The 17857-nt window shown below is 39.8% G+C and overlaps 1 protein-coding gene across 1 annotated transcript in view; it reads right to left on the minus strand.

Annotated features, from left to right (window-relative positions):
* The window catches only part of LOC5565635 (glutathione-specific gamma-glutamylcyclotransferase 1), a 52283-nt gene that overhangs the window by 28983 nt on the left and 5443 nt on the right, over positions 1-17857 (minus strand). The window contains exon 2 of the mRNA XM_021838379.1: positions 1082-2054. Coding sequence (XP_021694071.1) covers positions 1082-1282 — 201 coding nt within the window. The 5' untranslated portion in view covers positions 1283-2054. The remainder of the gene's footprint in view (positions 1-1081; positions 2055-17857) is intronic.

The raw sequence follows: 17857 nt of genomic DNA on the forward strand, positions 1-17857 counted from the left end.
ATCTCGAGTGTTTACCGCTTACATTGTATTGGATCGCGTCAGTGAAGCGGCAAGTGGCGAGACGCCAACCGGCTTTCTAAATAAAAACTCGATCTAAACACTATTTTCTGCTATTTATAGACACCTTGCTTCGAACAAACGACACGTGCACTTGTGCTGTGCACTGTAAGACTAAAGTACCCTTTAAAGGGTAAAAAAAAACCCTCTTTGAGAGAAACTAGTTTAACTCATAAAAAGAGTAAAGGGCCTGTACCCATTAAAGAGTAAACGGCTTGTACGTCAATCTAACGAGTGAATTTTACCCACTATTCGAAATGAATTCAGCTAGGAAAGAGAGTAAATTTTACTCTGTTTGTAGTTTAACGACTTATAATAACAATTTGAAATTAATTTATGAATAATAATAATAAAGAATAAAAGACAAACAATCATACACCAGTTTTGCACTTTATTAATCAATAAATGTTGCTTTTGCTTGATATTAACATCAAGTTCTATATAAAAGTACGGCTCTCGGGCGTTTGGCCGCAGTTTCCAATGTGGATCATGCTCCTGATTGTAGAGACGAACAGCAACGAAGTTTTTGGTTCTAAAATCCATTCTGTAAAAACAACAGCATTTCTTCAAATGAGATGGATAATGTTTTTCGATATTGGACTTACCTGAAAATCTAGACACTCCATTATTAGCGACCCAGATGCGACTCCAGTTACAATGAAACATAACGGACTGAAAAACAGGATCCGCCAAAATACCTTAAGAATTTTTTCACTCATTAAAGGGTAAACCATCGGAACTTATAAATGGGCAAAATTTACCCACTATGTAAAATTTTGAACTACCCTTCATTTTGACAGCTTCATATATCAGAAAATAGTGGGTACTTTTTACACCTTAAAGGGTAATGCTAAGTTTACAGTGTGGGATGTAATATTAAATGACAACACCTGCCCGTCTGCCTGCGCTCTAAAACATGATCAGGCTAAGCAGGCGGTGAAACCGTACGAAGAATGTCACCGCAACTTTGCAACGGCCTACTAAGTTGCCAATCGGAGCGTACACACCGTGGGAAACCACTCACCTTATCCAGCGTTCCTCGATGGGTCGTATTACCCTGCCAGAAGCGTCTCACGTATCCCCGGATGTAGCCAGTGATACACTTCTCGTACTCGAACCCCGGATACCAGCAAAGACTGCCGTACCCGAAGATCCACACCGACGCTTCGGCCGTTTCACTATGGCTGTTGTTGTTATTGTTGATGTCAACTTGCACAGCAGCCATTGCTTCTTCTCGGTTTCTATGGATATCAGTACAGGAAAAGATCTACCAGCTGAGCTCACAGGGCTCTTCCTCTTCTCGTCTCACACGGTCGCGTTGGCGAGAGTTTCAAAAATACTTGCGCGATAGTCACAGTCACTACGAAGGTCGGCGAAATTGGCACATTCAACCAAAGAATCGCCGCGGGCGAAATTCACTCGACGGACGACGTAAATATGTTTTGTTTTGGTTCAAGCGAGCGCACAACGGAAAATCACAACAAAGTCACTCACTTTTTTTTTTCGCTATTTTGAATTACTTAACGGTCACGCGCTTGGTTCGATGACGATCACTCACTAGAAACGGAGAATGATCTAAGGTCCTTTGTGTCTGATGCACCGAGATGCGCACTTCTGAGTGTATCAGCAAAGAATTGCATTCACGCGCACCCACTCATCCAAGCAACCTCTGCTCCTTCCCTGCTTTGAGCTAGAATTTTCCGGTTGAGGCAGAGACAGGTTGCTGCGATTGGAAGAATCGGATTCACTAATCACGATTTAATGCGCACTGCTGCGGCTAAGCGGAACGGGAAATGCATTCGCTGATGGTTGAAGTGGCTCTTCTTGGTGACGGCAGCGACAATCGAAGACGGCGGAACCAGATTGTTGGCTAGGAATCTTTGCTCCGGAAGTGCGGTCGATGATGTCGCTCCTCGCTGAGCGGTGATCGTTGCTGGTGCTACTGCTGCTCGCTGTCGTCGTTCTCGTCGACTACTGGCTGCTGCTGGCCTCATATTCTGCAAAAGAGCCAAAACGGGAACGAGAAAAGGATAGTGTTGTGTTAGATGGAAATCAATTTCATACATTTATTTCTGCTGATAAAATGATTAGGTGTAAAAACGTGTGGCCGTTTATATACGACACACATGGGACGTGCGAGTACAGTAGTGTGCGTGAAATTGTGCCCACGTTCGCGTCTGTGTGTGAAAAATAACACGCCACGCATCACGCGGGCACAGCGTGATGGACACGCGCACCGTGCACAGACGGATGTGCGCGTTGGCACGCTTGTGTTAGTAGGACCATTTGAATTTTATTACTTTGTTTTTTGCATATAAGTAGGCTAGACTGCGAAAAAATTCCCGCCTGCTGATGTTATTTTGCGCATTGAATGAAACCCTGTTTAGAAACGTGCCCCCGCTGTAGTTTAGTTGGCCGTGACTTCGGTAAACAACTGACTGTGCGATAATTGAAAGCTGTGGAAAAAGAAAAATAAAACAGATAAATTCGGTTCGACGCGGTTTGGCACTCTCCTCTCGCTTGAAATCGCTTCCCTATTTTGGGCAGTCAAACAACTATGCGGAGGAGAGCATCGTCGCCGTCGACGCGCGGGAATGTGAATGAAATTTATTTGAACGCATTTGGCACTACACGGCCCATGTTCGCAAAGTTGACGTAAGCGCACTGACGTTTTTTAAGACTTTTTCTACACATTTGTCTAGATTAGGGCTGTCGATATCAAAGCATAGTATTTGTGATTATTCGCTTAGGGTGAAGACGAATCGAAGCTATGCTACACATTTTCAAGAGTACAAATCTAGATAGCCAGACATCCGTTCAAGGTGAAAACTTGATCGATTATTCACTCGCTGGTGGTGAGCAACCGATCAAATTTTCAGCGTGAACGATTGTTTGGTTCTTCAGATTTGTGCTCTTGAAAATTTGTGGTTTGGTTTCCATTCTATTGGCACATTAATAATGTAGATAGAATGCTTAAGTTCTCAATGGTGCTTACATCAACCTTGCGATCACGGGTAGTACAGAGCAGTGCCGTTTTTTATCGGGACAAGAAAGAGTCCGATGAGAAGTGATTGGGCTAATCTCCCTAGGGTAAGGTCAATTACATTACCAACCAATACTTAACTTGTCAATGACACGTTGAGTTATTTGCTTTTTGTATATTTGCTAATCGCGATATAATATAGCTAGCGTATTTCTTTTGTACTGCCCATTTTCGCATAGTAGACGTAAGCGACAATTTCACCATTCTATTCAGCGTATGCTTGTAAATCCTTTGTTTTGATATCAATCGGGCATTCGTAATATCTTCATCTACAGTGATGTTTTGAATAATAGCAGCGCAGATTTTCATACAAATTGTTCATCTTTAGGATGCTCTAGTTTTTTTTTCTTTTTGAAGAAATCGAGCTGAAATATTCCCACGCAACTACAAATGTGTTCCAGTTTAGTAGTCACAAAATAGCGATTTTATCTAGGCCCCTACCGAAATGCGAGACTACTAGATGAAAGTTTTCAAAACTATAGCAGTTTTGCAAATTCTGTATCACTTACTATTCAACAACCTCCACCTAATACACTATAACCTCAATTTACGATCTAGATCGGGGGTGTAAATTGAGTTGGTGCGTAAATTGAATCACTGCGTAGAACGAGGGAGCTCAGTTCGTAAAACGAGGTTTTGCCGTTTGGAGTCTACTTGTATGAAATTAATTTATATTATTTAGAAGAAATATGCTCTTTTAGCACCATTAACATATTATTAATACATTGGGTTCTTAGTCAGGCTAGAATGTGTGCAAGTTAAGGTCTTCCAAGAACTTTTTGGAGTTTGGGCATATGATTCTACATGAGTAAACGGAGATCAATTTATCATTTCTATGTAGAAGAATGTCTCACAATACTGGACCCTAGAAGATTGTTATATTTTTAAGAAGCGTTTGTATTGTCAGATCCTAGTTTTGGTAATTAAGTGAGTACAACAGGTTTTCTAGTTCATCCAAAAACTTCCTGGAATATATACCTGCAATGTACTGGCATTGCTTTGATGTTTTTTTGATATGGCACAGGCTCTTATCTATTCATAGTAGTAAAATGAGTATTTTTATAATTTGTGCCGATGTCCTAGGTCCTTCAAGGACCCCATTGAATATAGGTCTTGGGATCTACGACCGTAATAAGAGATTAGATGTTAGTTTTCAATTACTCCACAGGCCCCTAACCATTCATGTGAGTAAACGGTGTATTGTAATAATTTGTAATAATAATTTTAAGATAGGAAAAATACAATCCTCTGAGTGTCGTTTTTGTCAAGCTGAAAACGAAACTGCTGAGCATTTACTCTGCAACTGCGGAGCATTGCTTAATCAAAGAATGTTAGCATTTGGAAAAGGGTTTTTAGAGCCCTTGAAAATTTGGCAACTTAGTCCTAATAGGGTAATAGACTTTATAAAACGAGTTGTGCCCAGTTGGGACAGTGTGACACATCAACCAATGTCTATCACATCTCAATAGGGCGATATTCAAAACTGAAAAGGCAATAGATGGCTCTTTTTCAATGGTAGTAAAAACGAAATCCTGAAGCAAAGAAAGCACCACGGAAGATGAACTAAACACAAAAAGTTATGTTTTCACTTTACACTTGATTTCTAATCACTATGTTTTTGATCCAGTTTCCTAATTGCAAGCAATTTACGATTTTCATTATTTTTCATACGTTTTGACAGTTCTCCGACTACCATTGAGCTCTCGCCGAGCGGTGTCACGAACACGTGCACAAATTTGCTGGTTGAAAATACTGCCGTTTGATTTTGCTGGGAACAGCTGATCTTTGTTTTTATTTTCAACCAGCAATCTTTAAGTAGTGTTGGTGACATGTAACGTGTATGTACACGAGCGCAGAAACCACTATTCTTCCATGCGCTTGTGTTGAAAGTTTGAGAAATTTGAGAATCCAGCGTAGCGCGATCAGTGGGTGACATACAAACAACAGTGTCGTCGCTCGGCGGCCGGTAAGAGAAACTGAATGTTCGAAAGGTTGTTGTCTGTAATTTTTGCTGCTGGCGCCAACTGTTAGCGTTTGAGAACAAAATAAACAGTCATTACCCTATTGTGAAAGGATATTTGATGAACACCGAATAAAATATGGGTCATACCACAATATTCCTAAATAATGGAAGCAGTGGTTAAAAGGCTCTACAGATGAGGAAAAAAAATAATTTGTGCGAATGTCCTAGGTCCTCCAAGGACCATATTGAATATAGGCCTTAGGATCTACGACCGTAATAAGAGATTAGATGTTAGTTTTCAATTACTCCACAGGCCCCTAACCATTCCTGTGGGTAAACGGTGTATCCAGCTTTTTACGCTAGCCTGCTATAATATTTGAAACACCCCCTTCTGACATATACAGCACACACTATAATTTTTATAGCTCAATCTTAGTAAGCCACGCGATAATGAAAATTTCTAATGTTGACGATGTGATGTCAAAGTTTTCCACTCTTGTTGTCTGAAAACCAAAATTACTAAAAATATTTGTTTTGCTCACGTTTTTTGCGTGGTGTTCATTTTACCACATATCGCTGTTCATTTTACCCACATAGTGCAGGTAAAATGAACATTTGCATCGCTTTTTGATAGCGATGAAAATATGTGAAAATTTATTTATTTTAGTCTGAATCCATGTCGCTGCTATAGATTACATCCCTGTTTTTGATGTTGTGCGATAGAACTATACAAATTCCTCGTTTTTCTATCAGAAACAAGATGATTTCCTTAAGGTGTTCATTTTACCACCCCTTCCCCTACCAATTTTTCAATCGATTTTAGGTTAAAATGAAGCGGGAATAAGTGCTTAACTAACTGGAATGCCGAACTAAACTGAAATTAGATGAAGACAAATTAAGTAATTGATTTCAGTTGAAGATTTCACTCGGCAGTAGACCACTCAGGAACTCAATGCATAGTTAGTCACATCATTAAATTTTAGCCATTACTGATGGATGAAATGTTTTAAATTTATATTTCATGCTACAAATGTTACAATGTCCTTCAAATGGCAAAATTAGCCTTGAACTTTGCAAAAGCCGCTTCAGTAAGTAGCCAGGACAAGCCTGCCAAACGTTTTTGAATCGCAGAAAAAACTGCAGAAGAATGTTGTCGGATGGGTGAACAAATTGTATGTAAGAGCAATTCTGTTTCTTCAATATTTTCGAAGAACTCGACTTTTGGTGCAATGACTCATGTCCTATGTTGTCATAAAATCCTGCGTATTTTTGAGTAAAAATCCTGCCCAAGATATTGCAAGACTTTTTACTCCTCTTAAAGAATTCCTCTCAGTATTAAGGTAGTTTCATGCTCAGGATTTTATGAATCGTTAGTTTCAGTAAGAATATGTCAAGTCAATATGACCTTTTCACAACATTTTTTTCAAAAGCGTGTTTAAAAAGCTAAAATCTGATCGCATATCAACTCATTTTTTGATGAAGCTCTACATTGACCCGATAGTAAATAATTAATCGGTTGGAATTGTCCAATATTCTCAGATACATATGAAAATTTCCATTGCTGCGTCAAACATTTGCCTTATTGTTATGCCCAGCGCTAATGAGGAAGAAGATTCTCTGAACTGGGCACCTAGAATGAGATAAGAAAAACGAATATATATATATATATATATATATATATATATATATATATATATATATATATATATATATATATATATATATATATATATATATATATATATATATATATATATATATATATATATATATATATATATATATATATATATATATATATATATATATATATATATATATATATATATATATATATATATATATATATATATATGTAATAAGTATATTAAAATCAAATTACGAAAAACACATCACAACATTGGAATGAAAATTTTTGACACGCAAAAGATTGCCTACTCAGACCAAACTATAAAATCCGTTGGCAAAAGATGTCAAATCCGAATCACCTCTTGCTGTTTTATAGCTAGCGTAAAAAGCTGGATTGTATGAATTTATACGGATGTCCTTGGTCCTCTAACATCTCTATCGAATATGGGCATTAGGATATACAAGCGTAACCAATCATCAATAGATAGTTCTTCAATATTGCAAAGGCCTCTTACTGTCCATAGTTGCAAACGAAGTGTTGTATTGAGTTGTGTCGATGTTTTTGTACGTCCGAGTAATTGTACATTGATAATGCTTATTTATAGCATAAAATCTATATTAGTAAGGCTAAGTAGCCCGTCATTCGTTTTGGTAACCTTGTTGATTCAATTCCAAAATGGCGTCGGACATCGATTTTTGTCATCCCCTCATCGTGTCCGTTCCGAAAATACCCACACGGGAACAAATCCATTCTCAAAATCTGGAATCTGAGTCATGATTTTGGGAATAAAGTGTGTTTTTATGTTATGAAAATACACCATGAATTATATTCACGAAATCATGAATTATATCATCGTAACACGCACCGTGCGTTACGATATTTTCCGTTGACAGCAAATCATGACTATGATTCCTAGAATCATGAATAATCGAACTTGGAATCATGAACTGAATTCCGGAAAACGAAATTATTATTCATGAATACGGGTGCAAATCGTTTATGATTCCATGGCTTTTTTTGTAGGCCATGAATAAAAATCATGTAAATTGGTATCCTATTCATGAATTTGGATGGAAAGTATCAGCTGTCAGTTTGCGCGAGTGTCAAAACTCAGAGGTCGTCATTGTTGTTTACTCGTAGTGCCCCGAGCAAGATTCCCGTTTCCCTCTTCTGGCGAAGTGGTGATTTCGACAGAAAAAGCGGTGTGTTGACGGAAAACGGAGAATACAAAGAGTCACCTCCATCAAGCAGCACAGTGGCGGGAGGTGCATCCGAAAACACAGAACCCCCTGTTCAAATATCGTCGAAGTCCGTGGCAAGTGTTGGCAGTAGTGCACCGGATGAGGAACCACCACCTCCAGGAACGGAAGATACGGCATCGGTCCAAACGACGTCGTTGAATACCCTGGGATCACCAACAGTGATGCCATTGACGATGAACATGAAGAGGGGGAATCGAAAGCGACGACGATGAAGAGGAAGGACGGTTGGAGTACGAGGACATTAGTTCCAGAGAAAAGACCAACATTGGATGATGAGTTGGGAAAGATCCATCAGATTACCGGTGCCAGCAGCAATGACCTGAGACATTGCGGTAATGTATTTGTAATGTGTGGAACAGACTGTCGACTTGCTGGTGTTGTTGAGTCGATCCCTGGAAAAGATGGTCAAAACAGTATTTGGTATTTAAGTCTTTGTCTTTGTAACACTGCGGAACATTTTTTATTTTCGTCTCAAGCACTAAAATACCGCTATCTTCCTAATTTAGGGTTGCCGTTTTCAAAAATATCACGTCTGTTTTTTGTTTTTGAAATAAGGCACCGTGGAGTAAGTGGATGCAGAAAAATCAATAGCCAACTTCATTGTTATGTACAGCTAACCTGAATAATGTAATCCAAACTTTTTTTTCTGTGGGAAGCAAATGAAATTTCACATTTTTTAATTCTTATGAACAACATTAATATCACCACCGACGCAGAAAATTTTCAAACCGGTTCTTACTGACAAAACTGACAGATGCGCGTAACGCCCAGAGTGTTTATGATTATTATTCATGGAGCGGTTCGTTTTTGTTCATGATATTTTGTATTTTCATCATGATATCATGAATTTGATTCATGGTTTCATGAGATATTTTGTTTTTCTTTTCATGATTTTTTATTCATGATAACGGGAACAGATTTTTTCCCGTGCATATTGTATGGGTTTCCACCGGTTTTCCCAAACCAAAGGTCGCCATCTTGGATTCCAAAATGGCGTCGGGCATCGATTTTCGTCATACCCCCATCGTGCCCGTTCCAAAAATACCCATATTGTATGGGTTTCTAACGGTTTTCCACAACCGAAGGTCAATAATTTCCCACAGAATTGTCAAAACTCAATTTACGCATTGCGTAAAAAAAGTGTCGTAAATTGAGTTTGCTGCGTAAAAAAAGTGACTTAAATTGAGGTAGCGTAAAAAAAGACTTCGTAAATTGAGGTTTTAGTGTATAGCAAATGTACAGTGAAACCGAAAATGTGGATGAAAATCGCATTGCCAACCGCTGCTATTATTCAGAACATCACTGTAGATGTCTGCATGCAACAAATCCTTAAAAATCTGTCATATAAACAACGAAACTATGCTAAAAATTACAGTAGCGCTGACGTCGGCTATTAGATTATTATCTGTGATCAATATACTCATTTGATCTACCGTTCATCGTACCGTAATTCGTGGTGTAGTTGATCAATGGGGAAAAGTTGATCATTCCCGTACCCCATAATCTGTCAAAAGAGCTATAATTCTATTTCAATTATCAACATTTCTATGATGTCGCATTGTCTGATAGCTGCTCTTGAATTTACAAAATTTGGATTGTTATTGAAGATAATTATACCATGAGAAATCAGGGGTATCTTCTCCGAACAATCGACTACCCAGACAACCAGAAGTCGCATGAAAGTTCACGTAATAACTCGTTTATTCATACAATCTACATCAAAACCGCAAAACACGGTGGATAAAATCGTCAGACTGATGAGTTTCCTCGCATAAAACACTTTTTTGCTGAGTTAATTTGTACATTTTGTTTCGTCCCGTACACTCGTACAAAGTAAATCGAATCAATCCGTAGCAGCTGTCAAATCAGCATTTGTTATCATAAGTTAAGTCGCATAAGATCACAGGTTATTACGGTAGAAAATTTATACACTCGTATTGTATGGTATTATTCATCACACAATATATGCACGTATATCGCCTCCACTTTTGTACGTAAAAGGCCATTTCGCGACATCTTATAAGTGAAATTTTGCACATACAAAGCCTCCAGGTGATTTCGTTATACGTACAGTATGGCCCATAAAAAAATGCGAAAATCGTCATATCATGTTTTATGGTAGTTTTTACATAGAAAATGTGATTGAAACATAAATATTATTCATTAATTGCATTGTTCAATATATTTAGACTCAGTTTTTTGCTTTGGACATGATTTTTATCTGTTACTTTCTACTTACCAGTAAGGAATTGGAAGTATACCTTAAATTTTTATCATGCGGTCGTCGTGTTCAATATCTGTGTGATGAAGGCTTCTAAAACATCAACGATGGCGTGAGATTCTTCACAGGCCTTGTCCCCAGCATACGCCCATATCAAATGATAGAATTGGTTCATACCTGGGTAATTGGAGACTTAAACATGTTTTCGAAAAAACGGCTTATTTTGGAGAGCTTTGATTGAACCTTCATATAAGTGTGATAAGTGGCTCCGTTTTGCACACAACCTATGAGCTAGTATTGATATAAGTTGTCTCTTACCGAACGAACAAATTTCATCCTCAAAAATCTGTTATAGGCCTCCGTATTTATTTTTTTTTTCAACCTTAACAAAAAATAAAGGCATGTCAAACTTATAAGACGCAAATGCCCTCAAAACTATGACCCTGGCAAAATATTTTATTGTGATCATGAAAAACACGTTCTCTAAGAACTCCTCCATCCTCTGATACCAAACAAACTAAAGTTTTCAACAATGAAGTGTGATTTTTGCAGGTGGAAAGTTTATCACCAGAGTATACGACAATCAGACGCTGTTTCTAGCTTTGGGCGTACAAAACCTTTGAACTTATTTGCTGTATTACATTATTTAGGTTAGTAAGAAAAATATGACAAAAATTTACCTGGATAGCGAAGTTGTGTCAGAATATACTGCAAAAATCATAAATTACATTCACTATCCAAAACAATGAAAATAACGCTTGTAGATACTATATTCACGTTCAAACAATTTTCGCATTTTTTTATGGGCCATACTGTACATTTTGGTTGTCTGGGTATTACCATGGCCATGTAAATTCACCATTCAAATAAACTGTTTCATAAATCCCAGAGATGTTCTCTGAACCCAGTTTAGAGTTTGCAATGATGATAAAAATTCATATCCAGAGAAAAAATATCCTTTTCAAAGGAAATTTACTACTTTTAGGCGTTTAATGTGGTTTATTCTTCAATTCACAAACTTTAATTTCAAGATTCACCGATTCATCAACGAGTTGTAAGATTTTTGAGACTTGATTCGGATTCAGTGACCCCATAGCTAGTGAATATCATGTGTTTTTATTTTTGGAATGCTATCACAGTTGTTGATCAATTTCTCCCCGGCATCAAAAACTTCATTTTTTGATTTCTAAAATGTTTTTGTTATTATAGCATATTGTCAAAATTTCCTTTACATATTTCGATGAACGTCCAACCAGTACTGGTTTGACTCAAAAATGATCGACTTCACCCCATTTTACGGTACCGTAAATTGAGGTAAATTCGATACGAATGTGCACATCAACAAAGTAGCTGGTGCAAATGTGGTGAAATGAACCACGGCACACAAATTCAACGCATTACTTGCGTTTCATTCTGAAGAAACTTCCTTTTTTGTCTGTTATCTATGGTTTGATTTCCCGAAGAAGCATTTGCTTTTCTGCAGCTCATTACCATCATCAGCTTTAGCAGATTTCGTTGCGCTTCATGCGTTTTGTACTGTTTTCTCTCGTAGGAAAAGGTAATCATCCGAAACATATAGGTGTGTGAGTGGAATTTGACTCTAGAGTATAAATTATGCTCCCGATAAGGAGGCACAGCTAAAGCTGTCAAATTCCATATTGAAAAAAAAAAATAGACGTCATCCCTCTGAAACATACAGATTAGGGCCCATTCACAAATTTCATAACGCTGAAGGGGGTGGGTGGGTGTCCACATGACGTTACAGTTCATACAAAATTAGTAAAACGTTCATACAATAAGCGTTACAAAGGGGTGGGTGTGTGTCAAAAATGTCCATTTTCAGCGTTATGAAATTTGTGAACAAACCCTTAGACACATCACGAATTCAGAGTGGATTTAAATAAGAGTGGCGTCAATGTCAAAATTGGAACAGCGGTGAGCTGTCATTTCCATACAAATCCGCGTTCCAATCGAGCAGGAGACCTGTCAAAACTGGAACAAGACTTCACTCTTGTTTACAGGCACTCTACACGAATTAAATAAAATGAATTGCATCACAAAATTGAATCTTCCGATTTGTTTACCTTTTTGACAGCACTAGCTTTCTTGAGTGCATTAAGTTTAAATCAAGGCTCACAAAAAACCTATTTGTCTTAGTGCAGAACAAATATTCTGATTTAGGAGCATTTTAGCCAGTGAAGGATTTTACGCACGGGTTTTTAAGATCAAAAGCGGTTATAAATGATTATATTGTTCGGAATAATCACCAATTGATCTTAAACCATCCCAGAGAAGACCAGCAAGATTTAACTGGATGGATTCCATTTTTATTGTCGTCGTTTTGGAATGATAATTACAATTTATTAAAATTTCTGATTGAGATGAGCATGAAATCATTCTGAAAATGGAATTGAGTAAAATATTAGATAGCCAATTATGATATCATACGTCGTAATTGCGGCGCATTGCTGTAAATCGAAAAATGTTATGTCATTCCACCAGTAAATTTTCATTGGCAGGAATTTCACGCGATCGTAAGGAAATTTTCTGCCAAAAAATGATGATTTTATGTGATTATTATGAAACGACATATTATTATTTATTTATTTAGTTGGTGTTACATCAATTAATTTGATAAAACCTCGTTAACGATGTTACGCCAATTTACTCGGTCCATGGCTGTGTCTCTCCAACTTCGATTTCGGCCCACGTTCTCCAGATCTTGTTGCCCCTGATCAAGCCACTTTACTCGCTGTGCTCCCCGCCTTCTTGTGCCAACCGGATTCGACGCGAACACCATCTTTACAGGATTGTTGTCCGATAATCTTGTAACATGCCCTGCCCAGCGCACCCTTCCGGCTTTCGCAACCTTCTGGATACTGGGTTCGCCGTAGAGCCTAGCGAGCTCGTGGTTCATTCTCCGCCGCCACACACCGTTCTCCTGCACTCCGCCAAAGATCGTCCTAAGCACCCTTCGTTCGAACACTCCAAGTGCTTGCAGGTCCTCTTCCAGCATGGTCCATGCTTCATGTCCATAGAGGACCACCGGTCTTATAAGCGTTTTGTACATAGTACATTTGGTGCGGGGGTGAATCTTTCTTCTGGAGCCCATAGTAGGCGCGACTTCCACTGATAATGCGTCTCCGTATTTCACGACTAACGTTGTTATCAGCCGTTAACAAGGATCCGAGGTAGACGAAATCATCAACCACCTCAAAAGTATCCCCGTCTATCGTAACACTGCTTCCCAGGCGGGCTCTGTCGCGCTTCAGGTGGGTGTACAGGTCTGCCACCGTTCCAAATGTTCTGCCGACAATATCCATATCATCCGCGAAGCAAACAAATTGGCTGGATCTTGTGAAAATCGTACCTCGGTTATTAATCCCGGCTCTCCGCATGACATTCAGGATAGTGATCGCACGATAGTTATCACATTCCAGTTTGTCGCCCTTCTTGTAGATGAGGCATATGGCCCCTTGCTTCCACTCCTCCGGCAGCTGTTCCGTTTCCCAGATTCTGACAATCAGCCGGTGCAGACAGGCGGCCAACCTCTCCGGGCCCATTTTGATGAGTTCAGCTCCAATACCATCCTTACCAACGGCCTTGTTATTCTTGAGCTGGTTGATGGCATCCTTAACTTCCGCCGTGCTGACGTAGTCACTTCCTCCGCTGTCGTGACCCTCGGCGCCTGTGTTCTCCGTGCCATTCAGGTGTCCATCGCAGTGATGCTTCCACCTCACGTTCGTCCGTCAAGATGCTTCCGTCCTTATCCCTACACATTTCGGCTCGCGGCACGAAGCCTTTTCGGGATGCGTTAAGCTTCTCGTAGAACTTTCGCGTTTCTTGTAAACGATGCAGCTGTTCCATTTCTTCACATTCCGCTTCTTCCAGGCGGCGCTTTTTGTCCCGGAATAGGCGGGTTTGCTGCTTTCGTTTTCTTTTATATCGCTCCACGTTTTGTCACGTTCCTTGCTGCAGCATTGCAGCCCGCGCTGCATCCTTCTCCTCCAAAACCTGCCTGCATTCTTCGTCGAACCAATCGTTACATGTCCTCCTTTCCACTACCCGACGATGCTCTCGGCTGCGTTGTTAATGGCTGCTTTTATGTTACTCCAGCAGTCCTCAAGGGGCTTCGCCAAGCTCGCCCTCTTCCGGCAACGCTACCTCGAGATGCTGCGCGTATGCGGCGGCGACGTTCGGTTGGGCCAGTCGCGCTAGGTTATACCGAGGCGGGCGTCGAAACCGTACATTGTTGATGACGGATAGTTTTTGGCGCAGTTTCACTATCACTAGATAGTGATCAGAGTCAATGTTAGCGCCACGATAGGTTCTGACGTCGGTAATATCGGAGAAGTGCCGTCCATCGATCAAAACGTGGTCGATTTGTGATTCCGTCTGCAGTGGTGATCTCCAGGTGTATCGATACGGGAGGCTGTGCTGGAAGTAGGTGCTGCGAATGGCCATGTTCTTGGAGGCGGCAAAATCTATCAGTCGTAGGCCGTTCTCGTTCGTCAGTCGGTGGGCGCTGAACTTTCCAATTGTCGGTCTGAACTCCTCCTCCTGGCCAACCTGAGCGTTCAAATCTCCTATGATGATCTTGACGTCGTGGCTTGGGCAGCGGTCGTATTCGCGTTCGAGCTGCGCGTAAAATGCGTCCTTGTCATCATCAGTGCTTCCGGAGTGAGGGCTATGCACGTTTATGATGCTGAAGTTGAAAAACCGGCCTTTGAGCCTGCATTTGCAGTTTGCACGTAACGAGTTTCCAATCGCTAGTCCTTTTTCGTCGCTGTGGTCTTTGCCGATTATTCCGGTCCGTATTCTCTCGTTGACGTTCCTGTGCTGGTGTATTTTTACGGCTGGCTTGCAGGGCCTGACATCAACCCCCTAGATTTCCGGAGGACCATTCCCCATAAATGTTCGGAGGGCCATAGTGCGCAGTTTAGCTTAGAGTCCTTCTCTGGCACTCGGACGATGAGGAACAGACGCTGTTGTGAGCCGCTCCTAACATGGAGTACCGACGCTCAAGGTTTGCAGAAGCAAGAGCAAAAGCAAACCCCCCTTCCCTGTCAGCATACGACCAAAGTTCCCACCGGGAGTTGGTTACCCGATCTTCCCCAAGGTTACTCGTACCCCGGCCAGTACCACGAGGAAGTAGGGATAGGAGTTGCTGGGCAAGCGGCTAAGGACCACACAATGGGGTCTATTTTATTCCTGTAGATATGCGAGGTACCAATGGTACGCCATTGCCCAGCCATTTACCGCGCCTTGAAACGACAGATATCATGATGGTTTCAATATTAAAAAAAGGTTATGGTTTATAAACAACTTATTGGTTGATGTTTGTTCAATCATAAGCTCCTAATATTGGTTTTATTCCGTGTATAACGATACCGTAATAGTTATTTATGCAACAAGTTGCAAAATGATGATTTGCATACAATAGTTTATGCTATTTCGAAAAATGCCGTTAACTGGATGAACTCTAAAAGCACAGACAAACATTTCAAGAGAACCCACATGGGAATACAGCCATGCGTAGTTTCAATTCAGTATTTTTCAATCACGTAGGCTGTGATACAATAGTACCCATGAATGTCACAAATTTTCTCGCTCCCATCGTTATCATGCAAATCATATTCCCTATGGACCGATGCACGATTTCATTATTTGACGTTTGAGCGGTGCCGTGTTATTTACGTGACCATGGCAACAAGTGAATTCGGCACCGCTCAAACGTCAAATTAGTGAACTCGTGCATAGGTCCATGGACCGATGCACGAGTTCACTAATTTGACGTTTGAGCGGTGCCGAATACACTGGTTTCCATGGTCACATAGATAACACGGCACTGCTAAAACGTCAAACAGTGAACTCGTGATCAGGGAAAAAGCACAGACAGTAGCTGACTACAAATGCTGGACGTTCCGATCCCACATCAGAACCAACGGATGTAGACTCTAGTGAAGTGACTCGCCGTGTAAAACAAATGGAAAGTCACTTCACTCGAGTCGAGAATTGTTACCTCGCTATACGACACCGACAATTCTCACCTCATGCCTTTCATAGAATAAACTCATGGATCAGATGTAATTGTGCTTATTCTGTGCGGCATGTAAGGCGAGACGAGTCGGTGAGGTGCCGACTTGCTTCCATTTGATTAACATTAGTCGCCTCACATCACCCAAGGTGAGAACGACTCATCTTGACTCACACGCCGCACAGCATAAGTCCCAAGAAACAATTTTGGGCGATTAATAAACATGTCTGCTTAACTAGTGCTTTATAACAGCTGTGACTGTTGAACAAAAGTATATGCTGTATAAAGTGATGATCAAATGTTGCATACATTCTAAGAAGCACTTTAGTTCCTCACTTTCATGTTATTTCAAAAGCTAGTTGAACCAAGGTTGAAATAACGTTGATTGATAGTTTAGTTTGGTTGTTTAATAGCCGCTCTATAATACTTGAAGATGAGCTGTTTCTATCCATTCAGATACTCTTGTTCCATATGTGACAAAAAGCTGATTGACAAGCCATTCCAATATTTACCAACACTTGTTTTGTCACTTTTTTTTGCAATACTTACATGGCACAGAACTGCAGTGAAGATAAATATATATTTGCTTTTGAATGCATTCGACTCAATATATCAACCACTATTGCTCGTAATCAGAAATCCCAGTAAACACAAACTCGTATACGATAGCGCATAAGAGTACAAATGTGGAGGCGATATACGTACATGCGCCATAAGGCTGCATGCAAGATGTACGTATATCGCCTCCACATTTGTACTCTTATATCCCATCATATACGATCGTGTGTTTACTGGGAAGCGCTTCAACATACAAGTATTTACTAACTTCCCAAAAAACTGATGTTTAAGAACAGTTTCTCATAGCTGTTTTATTTAGCTCTCAGTTGTTTATTAGTTGTCTTGGGTAAAATTAAAATGAATCTATTATTCAGGCGTTATTCGCCCAGAAATGGAGAATCTATTCAATAACACCCGTTTTATTAACCTAATATGGTAATGTTTATTCAATGAACTTAACTCGGCTATTCATCAGTAGTAACATTACAGCAGATTCTACAATGCGCATTCAACATTAAAACCACAAATTATCCATCAAACACCCAGAAATGCTTATTCAGCGTTTGTTTAACAGGGTTGTATAACGAATAATTACTAAATTGTTGAAGAAAAGTTGTAGAAGTCATTATTACCAATGATCACCGTCATTCAGAATAATAGCCTATGTACAGTTTTAATTCAACCGCATGTTTTATAGAGCGATTATTCGTCTGTTATGAAACTGTAATAAAGCTGATAGCTTTGATAAGTTGCGTTTGAGACCTTTTCACAAACAATGTTCAACAATGGTGTGTATATACACCGAAGGCAAGCAAAATACTTAGACGATGTTTAAACAACACATTTTTTCAATGAAATGTTCGATTATCTTATTGTATCTTTAAGTACTGCTTTAAACCTGCTGATGTATGTAACCTTGGCTGGAGCAGTGGAGATGCATGCACCTGTAAATCGGAGGGTCCTGAGATCGAAGCCCGGCATCACAATAATGTTTAATTGATTGAAATTTAATACCAATGTGTCAAATTCTAGCTATGAACCTAGTAATAAAGTTTGAGTGTGTCATAAATTGTACAAATAAATATG

This window comes from Aedes aegypti, chromosome 1, assembly GCF_002204515.2.
Source record: "Aedes aegypti strain LVP_AGWG chromosome 1, AaegL5.0 Primary Assembly, whole genome shotgun sequence".
Lineage (NCBI taxonomy): Eukaryota > Metazoa > Arthropoda > Insecta > Diptera > Culicidae > Aedes > Aedes aegypti.